This window comes from Triplophysa dalaica, chromosome 24 (genome assembly GCF_015846415.1).
Source record: "Triplophysa dalaica isolate WHDGS20190420 chromosome 24, ASM1584641v1, whole genome shotgun sequence".
NCBI classification, from domain to species: Eukaryota; Metazoa; Chordata; class Actinopteri; order Cypriniformes; family Nemacheilidae; genus Triplophysa; species Triplophysa dalaica.
Window position 1 is genome coordinate 13,507,400 of NC_079565.1, and position 12,289 is coordinate 13,519,688.

Consider the following 12,289-nt stretch of genomic DNA (forward strand, 5'->3'; position numbering starts at 1 on the left):
TTTACATCACTTCGAGTTAGATTACTGAGGACTAGCCTGTTACTCTGTCTAAAATTAATAGACTGAGAACACTTGATATGACAGTAGGCCTGGGCAAGTGCAATGTGGATATGACAAAGTAAACAAGTATAATATTATTTCGGTCTTTTTTGCATTTTTTCATGTAACCTCAAGCTGAATATAGCAAATCTATGCACATAATTTAAAAGTGGCATTGGATGAATGTGATCAAAAAGTCGTGCTTGTTGTCGGTTAATTTTGTTTACTCTTTCATCCAAAGTATCCTGCAACACATAGCCATGTTGATTAGAACATTTTATGTCAGACTTTCTTTAATCATGTAGATTCTAGACTTACAAACATGTAAGATGATTCTCCATGTTTATTAGGCTTCTGGTGCTGCTTATGATAGAGAAATCCAGTGTTAATCAATGTATGTACAGTTGAGGGGCCTAATAATTGATGTTATGTCTTAACAGCTAATTATGAAAAGGTGAAAGGGGCCCAACACACAGCCAGGTCTAGCCAGACAGCACCTCCTGGAGAGAATGAAAATTTGTTGTGTACTTATGAATATGAATTAACAATTAATATTGATGTGTTTTGCTGCTTTCTCTTGTATTCTGAAAATAAATGTTTATGAATATGAATGAACGCTTATTAATTATAATTGTTTTCAGTGAGGTACCATGGGTCTGATGCCCATTCCACCTAAAACAGTACATTTTCATGATTTCATTTGAAAGAATGAACACAATTCTACCTTCCATTCAAATTTCATGCAAATATCTGATAAAATAAGGAAGTTACAAGCAAAAACGTGTGAATAATAAGCATTTTCGGTCACACGACTTCTATTGTAGTTAATGTTTACTATTTGACTATATTCCTCGGTATTATAAATATCATAGCTTTCGCAATCCTCAACTGATTTTCACAATTCAGGTGTCGTCGTAAAGGGAATTTTCAGCTCTGTCTAGTCATGTGATCCATTTTGAGCTTAGGGGTGTTTGGAAATTTTGTCATCGTACCTAATTTAAGCAACCATTTCAGCTTCAAAACAGGATTATGGATGCTGTGCAAACTAGCATTTTATAAAAATCTTTATGTGCAAGAATGAAGAGGTTAAAACAAATAATATTTGTACCACTAATGCTTGTACCCTTGTTGCATTGGTAACTTATAAGAAGTTTGGACAGTTTAGTAAAAGTCAAAACAACATTGGTGCATAATGCTGTATTTTAACTGTTTAATCCCGTTTTGTAGACACACGGTTCACTAATGTTCTGCTTCTGAAGAAATGTATATTGATTTAATAATTGTTAAGTTAATATTTCTGCTATATGATTCTGCAAAACAAGACAAACAATTCTTTATTTGTTGCATTGCACTTGTTACTTGTTTTCATATATAAAATTAGCCACCATGATTACTATTGCTGGTGTTGCACAAAGAAGGAGAGGTCCCCACCCGCTTTTAAAAAGTAACAAAGTAACTTTCACTTTGATGAAATTGTACTTGAGTACAAGTAAAATTACCAGTTAAAATATTTACTCAAAGTAGTAATATTTTTTAGGGTCCTAGGGCTGAAGTTCTGAAATGATGGGCCATTTTGCCATGGCATCATTGACATTTTTTATGCAGTATACGAGAATAACAAAGCATCACCCAAATTCTAACCTATCAAGTTAATATATTTGAACAATGCAAACCTCAATTAAACAACCATTTATTTCATATGTAAATTACATCTCATGTAAACAAGAGTATACAAAATGTTAAGATTTTAAGAGTATCTATATAGAAAACAAAATCCACTGTATCAAACCAATGAAACTATTTTTTACATGTTTTGAGCAGGAAGCATAAACAGGAAGCTTTACATGCCGTCAAGAAACATGAACTTCATGTAGACATGACTCATCCTGAATACATGTATGACGAGTTGAGGTCAACGAGCCATGAGTTTGTGTCTGCTGCTCTGCTCCACCAACCTGTGATACTCTGCTAGTTTATCTTTGAGATTCTTGTACATCTGTGAACAGAGAAGCCAGAGAATATTAAAAAGATGTCATCAGAACATTTTTCCAAACAGACCCGCCTGACTTTATAACTGTTTAAACAAGAAGCTGATATCATCGACCATTTCAATGTTTTACTTTAGACATTGTCCGATGCCAATTTGGCAGACATCATCCAAACCTAATGTACATCGTTAAAATATTTGTAACATTTGAAAATTCTACAGTTGCATGAACTTTGTTAATTATGTTTTTTACTGAATGACCACAATAAAATAGTGTTTTTCTATAAAAAAATTATTGAAATTGTGAAATTATCAAAGCTGCAGCTTAGCATCAGAGTGTCATTTACAGTGATGGCTGACACAGAAAGCCTCCAAAGAGCACCACCATCTACCACAAACAATGAGCTTTTGTCTTAATAATATACATTCATAAATACCTGCAGACTGTGTGCTGATGCATAATGGCATAGTGTTAGTACGAATGTTTAACACGACTAGGGATGCAGCAATTAGCGAATTTTACAATTTCATTTAGGAAAATATTTATTTGATCCCCTGCTGATTTTGTAAGTTTGCCTGCTTACAAAGAAATGAAGACACTATCAATTTTATGGTAGGTTTATTTTAACTGATAGAGAGAGAATATATTAAAAAATCAGGGGGGAAAATGCTATATAAAGATTATAAATTGATTTGCATTTCATTCGGTGAAATAAGTATTTGATCCCCTACCAACTAGCAAGAATTCTGGCTCCACAGATTGGTTATGTGCCTTTATGGACAGCAGATTAGTCCTGTCACTTTAAGAAAGTACCCCTAAGTCAGCTTGTTATCTATATAAAAGATGCCTGCCAACAGAATCTGTATCTTCCATTTCAACATCTCCACCACCATGGTCAAGACCAAATAGGTTTTAAAGGATGTCAGGGACAAGATTGTAGACCTGCACAAACCTTGAATAGGCTACAGACAGAAGCTTGGTGAGAAGGAGACAATTGTTGGTGCAATTATTTGGAAATAGAAGGAATACAGAATAACTATCACATACCCTTGGTCTGGAGCTTCCTGCTAGATTTCCCGAATGGAGTAAAGATGATCATGAGAAAGGTTAAAGATCAGCCCAGAACTACATGGAAGAAGCTTGATAATGATTTCAAGACAGTTGGGACCATTGGTAGACTATGCCACAATAGATTGAAATCCTGAAGCACCCGCAAGGTCCTCCTGCCCAAGACGGCCCGTCTGGCTTGTCTGAAGTTTGATAATGAACATCAAAATGATTCAGGTAAGGCTTTGGCCAAAGTGCTGGCACTGCTGGGAGACCAAAATTGACTCCTGTTTCTGGAGGGAGAGAAATGCTGACTATGTGCTTCTCTGTAGGACTAGTGTTCTTGGTGTCAGTGTTGGAAACATAATGCTTTAGGGCTTTTTATCTCTGATACGTTTACAGGAAGACTTCACCGCATTGAGGGGGTGAGGGACAGGCCTGTAAAATCTTGAACAAGAACCTCCTCCCCTTAACTAGATCACTGTCATGTTAAAGGCACATCCTAAACCTATCTTACCTAAAACCTAAAACATATTTTCTGGATTTCTTGACGAACAGGCCCCAACTTGTTAGGTTAGGCCACATCTGCTCCACCACCATCACCCTCAACACTGGTGTACCACAGGGCTGCGTACTGAGCCCCTTTCTTTACTCCCTTTTCACACTCGACTGCAGACCTGTGAACGGACCTAACTCCATCAAGTTTGAAGACGATACAACAGTGATTGGTCTCATCAGCAACAACGATGAGACTGCTTACAGGGAGGAGGTCCGGCACCTGGCCACATCGTGCTCAAACAACAACCTGCTCCTTAACACCTCCAAGACAAAGGAGATCATCGTGGACTTCAGGAAAGCGAAAGGAGGCACACACAACCCCATCCACATTAATTAAAATGTGCACTAATGGACTACTTTCAAACCTGCATTAACTCATCTACTGCACTGTAACTTCAGTAACTGCACTAACTTATCTACTGCACTGTAACTCTATTAACTGCATCTACTCATCTATTGCACTATAACTTCAATAACTGCATTAACTCATCTACTGCACTGTAACTTCAGTAACTGCACTAACTTATCTACTGCACTGTAACTCTATTAACGGCATTTACTCATCTATTGCACTATAACTTCAATAACTGCATTAACTCATCTACTGCACTGTAACCTTAATAACCGCATTAACTCATATACTGTACCGTACCTTTAATAACCGCATTAACTCATATATTGCACTGCAACTTCAATAGCTATGTCTATAATTAATGCACACTTAAGTCACTTGCACTATTGTATAGTCTAAATTGTTATCGGTTAATAACCGCCTGTACATTAATGTTCACAGTATATAGCCTTCTGTATATATTGTTCATAGTACATACCGACTCACATATTTTCATAGAACATTCCTTCTGTAAAGTTTTCTCGTAGTACATGCCCATTGTATAGTATTTCCCTAATATTGTATTGTGTATTTATTAACACTGTATATCCTGCACTTGCTAATTGCACTTCTGGTTAGACCTAAACTACATTTCGTTACACTGTACTTGTATATGTGTAATGACAAAGTTGAATCTAATCTTATCATCTAATATTGCCAAGACAACTAAAGAGTGGCTTAAGGAGAAGCACATTAAATGTCCTAGCCAGTCTCTAGACCCTAGTTCTATAGAAAATCTGTGAAGGAGGCTAAAACTTGTTGAGCGACAACCAAGACACCTTAAAGATTGACAGAGGAGTGGACTAAAATGTATCCTGACAAATGTGCAAACCTGGTGACCAACTATCAGAAATGTCTTACCTCTGTGCTTTCAAGGGTTTCTCCACCAAGTGCAAAGTTATTGCTTCTAGGGGATCAAATACTTATTTCACTGACTGAAATGCAAATCAATTTATAAACTTTTTATAAAATTTCCCCTGATTTTATTTTCATATTGTTTCTCAATCGGTTAAAATAAACCCACCATAACAATCATAGTCCCATCATTTCTTTGTAAACAGGCAAATTTACAGAATCAGCAGGGGATCAAATAATTCATTCCCTCACTGTAAGTGCACTGAAAAACCGTCCCGGTTCATAAATCGCAAAGTCTCCGTAACACCATTTAGGATGTATAGAACTTAATAGTCCTGCATGCAGGTGACCCATCAATATTTGTATAACGGGTGAAATAATATTTACGTGTCCGGTGTGGTGTAGGCACGGGTAGGATGCGGGTACAACAGCGAAGACTTTTTTGACTCAGTCCTATGGGAAGCCAAACACACCAAATGTGGAACGAAACGAAGCAGTGTGTGAAAAGCTCGCGCAGCGCTGACATGTTATCTGTGGGGCCCAATGGACCGAGGCATGCGACCGCACAGGGAAGATGAGTTGTTTAGAGCCACCGAATGGACGGTGCGGTGTTCCATTTGGCATTTGGTGTGTTTGGCTTCCAATTTAAAATGGCTTCTTGAATGACAGCCATAGTGGATAGATATCAAAGGGAGCAAGTTATGCTTTTTGTCTGTAGCTGTCCGTTTGCTCAAATTCGTTCACATTTTGAATAAAACTTTTAGTCTTTATTCAGTTCTTGTACCTGGTAAAATGAAACATGTTCATTTCATTTGTATGTTTGCTATATTATATTTGTTTGTGCTTTTGCTCATACTGTACTAATTTTGTTACCTTAGTGATTAACATATTGGACCATATATGAAATGAAGTTTTATGGTATCATTTGGTATCATGGTTGCATCCCTAAGACGTCATACTATGCTATAGCATTAGCCTGTAACTTACAGGGACACAAAATAACAACACAGCTGTGAAACTTATGGTGTGTTTGTGAAATATGAAACATGAACTTCATGTTACACAAAATACAAACAGTTTGAATTTCACCCCCTTTTACCGGAGAAACACCGCGCTGACCGCATTTTTTGTAGGAAAACGATGACGACAAGAAATCCAGTGTAAAGATTGGGAAAAATATAATATTTCTCTGATGCATTACGTTTGTGGACTAAAAGAGTAATGGGTGTTATATTGCAGACATGGCGGATTTAGCATTGCAAGCTGCTCTGATTTAAACTCTTTGTGCAAATTATTGTACATTACATATATATTTTATGAAACAGTGTATGGATATCAATGTAAAACCCTTTGTAATGATATGAAGTATAGGTAATGTATTTGATGTTTAATGAAGTTCTCAAGCAAAAAATCTTAAAATACAGTTTAAACGCAATAAGACGCGACATAAACGAGAACTTTAACACTTCTGCTGGGTTACAGATGGTGTCTTTGACAGGATTTCCAGAGGAGAACACCTGCCATCATCAACACATATTCATACAGACAAAGCATATTGACGTAATTTTCCATTTCGGGCCGATGCTGATATTTAATGCCGACAATACTGTGCATTCCCAAAATCTTTGTTTTATGACATCATTTATTATAGTTGTTTGTTGTATAAGTGATTAAATGTATTAATCAAGAAAGAAATGTGTCACCTTTTCATTGATCTGACTTTCACTGAGACTCCTTAAGAGCTGATCAATAGATGTGTAGGGTAGCCACACAAGAGATGCTGTAGCAGAGAGCGGACGCTGTCAGGAGAAAAATTTGCCCATGAAATCATCTCACACAGGATCAACAACAACAAAAAAACTCTAAAACAGTTAAAACATTATACCTCTATGCCAAAATACTGATATCCCTTCCCAAGCATAGCGTCGACATACTCCAGCACAAGCTCAGATGCTGACTGAAGTTGGTCATAGTTCAGATAGAGACGCAGGAGAGCCGCGGCATCTATGACCTGAAGAAAAGCACAACTCAATCTTACAAATCAGCAGGGATGCAAACTCATCGGGGTGAAAACAATGGTGACATTGATGCGATCCATCAACCCCATTTTCAAAAACTTATCTAGACAAATCACAATAGTGACCCATTCTGGAATGGCAAATTTCGCCGAAAGGTGACAAGTGTGAATCACTTCCTCTGGCATTATAAAGTGAACTATTTGAGGGAACCGCAATTAGCATAATGTAGTGGAAATACAAAACACAGGAAGTGTCACTTATGTATTTTTTGTCTTTGCATCTCATGTTAGGAAAAATCAAAAACTGTCTTTCTCACCTTGTGAGCATTAACCAGCCAGTCAGGCGGTGGTACACTGTGGGACAGTAGCTTGCTGATAACACAACGATGATATTCCGCATTTTGTGAGGGATGATGCTCCAAATAATAGGCTAAAAGTCGCCAAGCTTCATCTGTCGCACTGTGTGGTGATTTAAACAGCCGAGTTTATTCGAACAGCAGAGTTTATAAGAAAGAACAATTGCACAGAGTCAGATTTAACAAACCTGCATTCTTTGGTAGTGATGACAGATGGCAGCTGATTGGCCGCAAGCCAGTTCCACGCCTCCGTCTGGTCCTGATCTCCTTTATACTGTAGGTTAATACACCTACAAAAACACCCACACAAGGACACATCAGGTCTGCTTCAAAGATCTGGAGAAAAATGGTAGTTCTGAACGGAGAAATCTAAACGTACTTAAAGGTGAGTCCCTCAAAGACTGGTGTCAGAGATAAGTTAAAGGTCTGACACAGCATGAGAGCTGTGTCAAAAAGTCCTGTTTGGACCAGCAGAGTCACCATCTCTACTGAAGATGCCCCTCCTGTGAGAGAAAATAAGTTTTACTATTAACAGTAAACAAGCTTTTTCAAAATTGAGAAAACATGCTCTAGCATGTGCAAGACTAGGAGAATGAAAGCATTTACTAAAATAATTTTACACAATTTATATTTCCATGGTACCACAATAATATGTAGGGGTGCAGAGGTCGCGTTAACTGAAAATTCTCCGTCATTGACAGATTTTTTCTTCCAGTGACGGAAAGATCTGATGGCCGTCCGTAATTTTGACCGATTACAATGAGGGCTGTTTGAAATGCCCCTTTTTGTCGAGTTGGTTGCATCCAATCATTTCCTTTCATCAGAACATGATCGTAGGAACGCGTACACTTCCAATTCATTAGGCTACTCAAAATCGCCTCATCCATTCAGGAAAACCCACGCGGGATCAGCGGAGACTTGCGGTGTGGAGCCAGGGGCGTGTATAAACAAGGCGACCATGATGGCCCGTCCCCGTCTAATTTGTTTCGCCATAGTTCCAAAACAAACTGAAAATCTTATTGCACTTTTTATAACAACACGGCGATCTCGAACGTTGTTTGTGGATCTGATTCCGCAAAGCTCGCATCTGTCATGCAACCCGTCTCATCAATCTGAAAATGAATAACACAAGTTTACGCTTTATGACTGCATATAATCCGACCCTCTCGTCGCGGGCTCTCATACACAAACAGGCACGCACAAACAAGTGGTGCGATGTTTACAGGTTTTTTTCCTTCAGAGAGCAATAGCGACCAGCCTCATTTAGGATGAACCTTAACTTTAAGTGGGTGGAAAAATGTCTCTCTTCGTCTTATTTAATGACCTAACAGCAGCTTAAAATTACTTGTGAGTGAATGAATGATTACAAAACAGTGAGTACAAGCACCTGTCATTGTTACTGTCTGGACATATGAACATTTGTCTGTAATTCCTATTTTATTCATTCACCAAACTTCTACAGATGATCCAAAATGCATCAGCAAGAGTTGTCTTCAATGAACCAAAGAGAGCACACGTCACTCCTCTCTTCATTAAGTTACATTGGCTCCCTGTAGTTGCTCGCATCACATTCAAGACTCTGCTCCTGGCCTACAAGACCACCACTGGTTCGGCACCACCTTATCTTCATTCACTTATGCAGACTTATGTACCCGCCAGATACTTACGCTCTGCAAACGAACCACGTTCGAACCATCAAAGAAAACCATCAAAAAAACACGTTCGAACCATCAAAAAAAGATTGACAGATTTTTTATATGCCTTTCCATCAAAATGACAGACAATGGAAAAAGTCTAGCGCAACCTCTGTAGGGGTGAGCGAGGCACATACTAACGCAGGGTTAATACACACAGCTGAAAAGTGTATCATCGATATACAGGTGAAAAAAATAGAATAACATGAACAAGTTCTTTTTCTTTTGTAATTTAATTCCAAAAAGGAGACTTTCTAATATTCTAGATTCATTATGCACAAAGTGAAATATTTCTAGAGTTTTTTTATACCGATGGCTACAATTTCCAGCTCAATATTTATTTTTAATCCACATTCTCAATCATTCATTATGATTGTGTACATAGTGCATTATCAAGTCCAAAGTCAATGCAACTCTCATCTAGAAGGAGATTTTGAAATCCTTGTAGTTTCCGTCTGCTGACTGCCCACAGTGCCAAATCTACTTCTAACTGGTTTGCTGACCATGACATTACTGTGCTTTATTGGCCAACCAATTCATCTGACCTGACCCTCATAGAGATACTATAGGGGATGGTCAAGAGGAAGTTGAGAAACATCCAATCAAATAAAACAAGACGAGCTAAAGGCCACTATTTAAGCAACCTGGGCTTCAATAAGCCCTAAGCAGTGCCACAGGCTGATTACATGTCACTCAGCATTGAAGCAGTAACTCATGCAAAAGGAGCCCCAACCAAGTATAGAGTGCATCATTTAACATACTTTAAAGATCTTGAACATTTCTGTTCTGTACATTATGTTTTGATTCATCTTTTGAGAAACTGGATTTTATGGTGTTCTAGTAGTAGCCACCAGAATTAAAACAAAAAACTATTTCACTTTGTGCCTAATGAATCTAGAATATAAGAAAGTTCGTTTTTTTATTAAATTCCAAAAGGAAAAGAACACATTTTTAAGATGCACCTGTAATGTTTCATACCATTCGATATTGATAATTATTGACACACTTAAAAAGCCTTTATTAAGACCAGTAGAAAATGAAGTTTGAAATTTACCACTTTTAAATGTATAACTGTCAAGTGTTTTGGTAATAATTAGACTTATTATAACTGAGACGGCAACAGGTTTATTACGTTACTGTCACTTTAAGAGCTAAATGCTACACACATCCTCACTGACACACATCCACTGTTAACATTCACCTTTAACAAAAGCCACTGTTTATGTGAACCTTGTGTGTTTTTCACATAATCTTGTTTGCACTTTACAGCTGAATAGCTAAAAAGACGCAAAAGAGAACTTTCTTATGTACCTGCGCAGTTAGCACTGCTTGTCTTTGTGGGCCAGGCACTCATATGTCAGAAGAAACGAGTCAAATCGCTTTAAAGTTTAAACAGTCAAAACTTTAAAATGCATGGTAATAATAAACTTACGTAAGGATGAATAACTGCAATGTATGTGAGATAGATATAAACCAAGTTAAATGTTGAACTTGAATGTGAGTCGCGCTGCATGCACTCATGGAATGAACACTGTATCGCGGTTAATGATCTCCCTGTAAAAGCAAAATCCAAACTTGCAAATCTAATCCTAAAGGTCTTTGCACATACAGTCCGAATGCGTTTTCTGTTGTTACGTCTCTGAATTGTTAAAATGGCCACTCAAAATACTTGACGGATGAGAAAAAAAATTTTTTTTACGTGCAAAAATTTCTGACGCAAATTTTGGACTCAATGTGCAATGGGCTTTGATATGAAAAATTCTTGCACTTATTAAGAAAATAAAAGGCTGATTACGATCCATGGGTTGTTATTAAACAAAACTTCTTGTCTATACATGTTAAGTTTGCAGTGTTATTTCAAACATTTTCGATCGTTATTGATAAGGGTGCATCGTCGATTCATATTGTTATTGTTCAATAGCCCAGCCCTAGTCAAGCGATTTGTGCTTTCAATCTTTTTCTTTCATTTTTCAGATGACAGACATATTACGATACGATTTGATGTGATGTGTTTTCAGGAAGATATTGAAAAATTTGTGTTTTGGCAGGATGAAAGTAAATGTCTTTATCGAATGTTAGTGTTTTTAAGCATTTTTGAAGTAAGCAAATCCAACCTTATATTATCTTAATCACTATCCTGTTGCCTAAACCATAATATCTAAACAGAGACTCCTAGCAACTGTTACCTAGGCTTTATTTTAATTTTAACCTCACTTGACCTCAAGACAATGAGATGAAATAACTGACAATTATGTTTGTTTTGTAACTGTGCATTCACACTGCTAGTGACTCTGCCGCTAGTCTCTTGCTACGAGGTCGTAAGAAGGCTTCCCTAGATTTGGTTGCTCTAGTAACATTTATAAACACTCTGCAGTAACTGATGAGAGACGGATGACGTGAGCTCTACTGCTTTACTAGTCTGCTGTAATTGTACAGGAATGGTAGGTTCTAGAATCAAATGTTAAGTGTTGATTTTGTAGCAGAAACATGTATGGTGTGTACAAATATGATTAATCAATCTCAAATTTTTTGGAGTGAGTTTTTTAAAAGGGGTTATATGGCACCAAAACTTGTCTTTCTGTGTCTTTAGTATGTTATAATTTGCCCATGCATGTATTAGATGAGTACAATTGCATAAATTAAAGTGTGGGAACAAAATATGCATTTTATCTAAAAGCGAATGCCTGCCTGAAATGCCTCGTGTTGCCAAACCCCACAAATCTACAATAGTTTGTGGTATGATTTGACTATGACCGACCAAGTGTATACACAAATGTATATATATGCTTTGGAACCTGATGTTCCAAATATGGTAAGAGGCATTACATTTCTGTCATATGCTTTCAGTATTCCACCAATCACTACTCGCTGGTTAACTAGCCAATGATAGCACACCTCGCTTTTCAGAGCGATGAGCTTTGTAAAAAATCTGTGCGTTTCAGAGAGGCGGGGCAAAGAGGAGATACAAACATGCATGGGATGTGGAAAATACAGCGTTTCTGAACCTTAAATTGTGTATACACATTACATTACATCTGAAACAAACGATAATATTTCTTTAAGTCATGTCATATGCCCCTTTAATGCCATGTCAGCTTCTATGGCTATATTCATGGCGAGTGACGCATTTAATAATAAAAACAAAACAAAAATGAAGTTATTCAGTAAATATTCATTTTTTCTATGCTTAATGGTTTGTCACAAGATTAACATTTTGGGTGTTTTCTGCTAGTGATAATAAAAATGTGTGTAAGGTTTATGTTGTGTAATTGAGGTAAAAGCAAAAAGCATTGTGCCCCCCCAACTATCCAACACCACATACATATCAAATGTTCTTAGCAAGC

The 12,289-nt window shown here is 37.3% G+C and overlaps 1 protein-coding gene across 2 annotated transcripts in view; it reads right to left on the minus strand.

Annotated features, from left to right (window-relative positions):
• Nucleotides 1-1,712: 1,712 nt before the first annotated feature.
• nup160 (nucleoporin 160) overlaps nt 1,713-12,289 on the minus strand; it is a 70,250-nt gene continuing 59,673 nt past the window's right edge. For both annotated transcript variants that reach the window (XM_056739877.1, XM_056739876.1), the window contains exons 30-35: nt 7,631-7,754; nt 7,440-7,541; nt 7,213-7,354; nt 6,764-6,889; nt 6,582-6,677; nt 1,713-2,035 (exon numbers count right to left, since the gene is read on the minus strand). In XM_056739877.1, the coding sequence (XP_056595855.1) occupies nt 1,952-2,035; nt 6,582-6,677; nt 6,764-6,889; nt 7,213-7,354; nt 7,440-7,541; nt 7,631-7,754 (674 nt within the window). In that variant the 3' untranslated portion in view covers nt 1,713-1,951. The remainder of the gene's footprint in view (nt 2,036-6,581; nt 6,678-6,763; nt 6,890-7,212; nt 7,355-7,439; nt 7,542-7,630; nt 7,755-12,289) is intronic.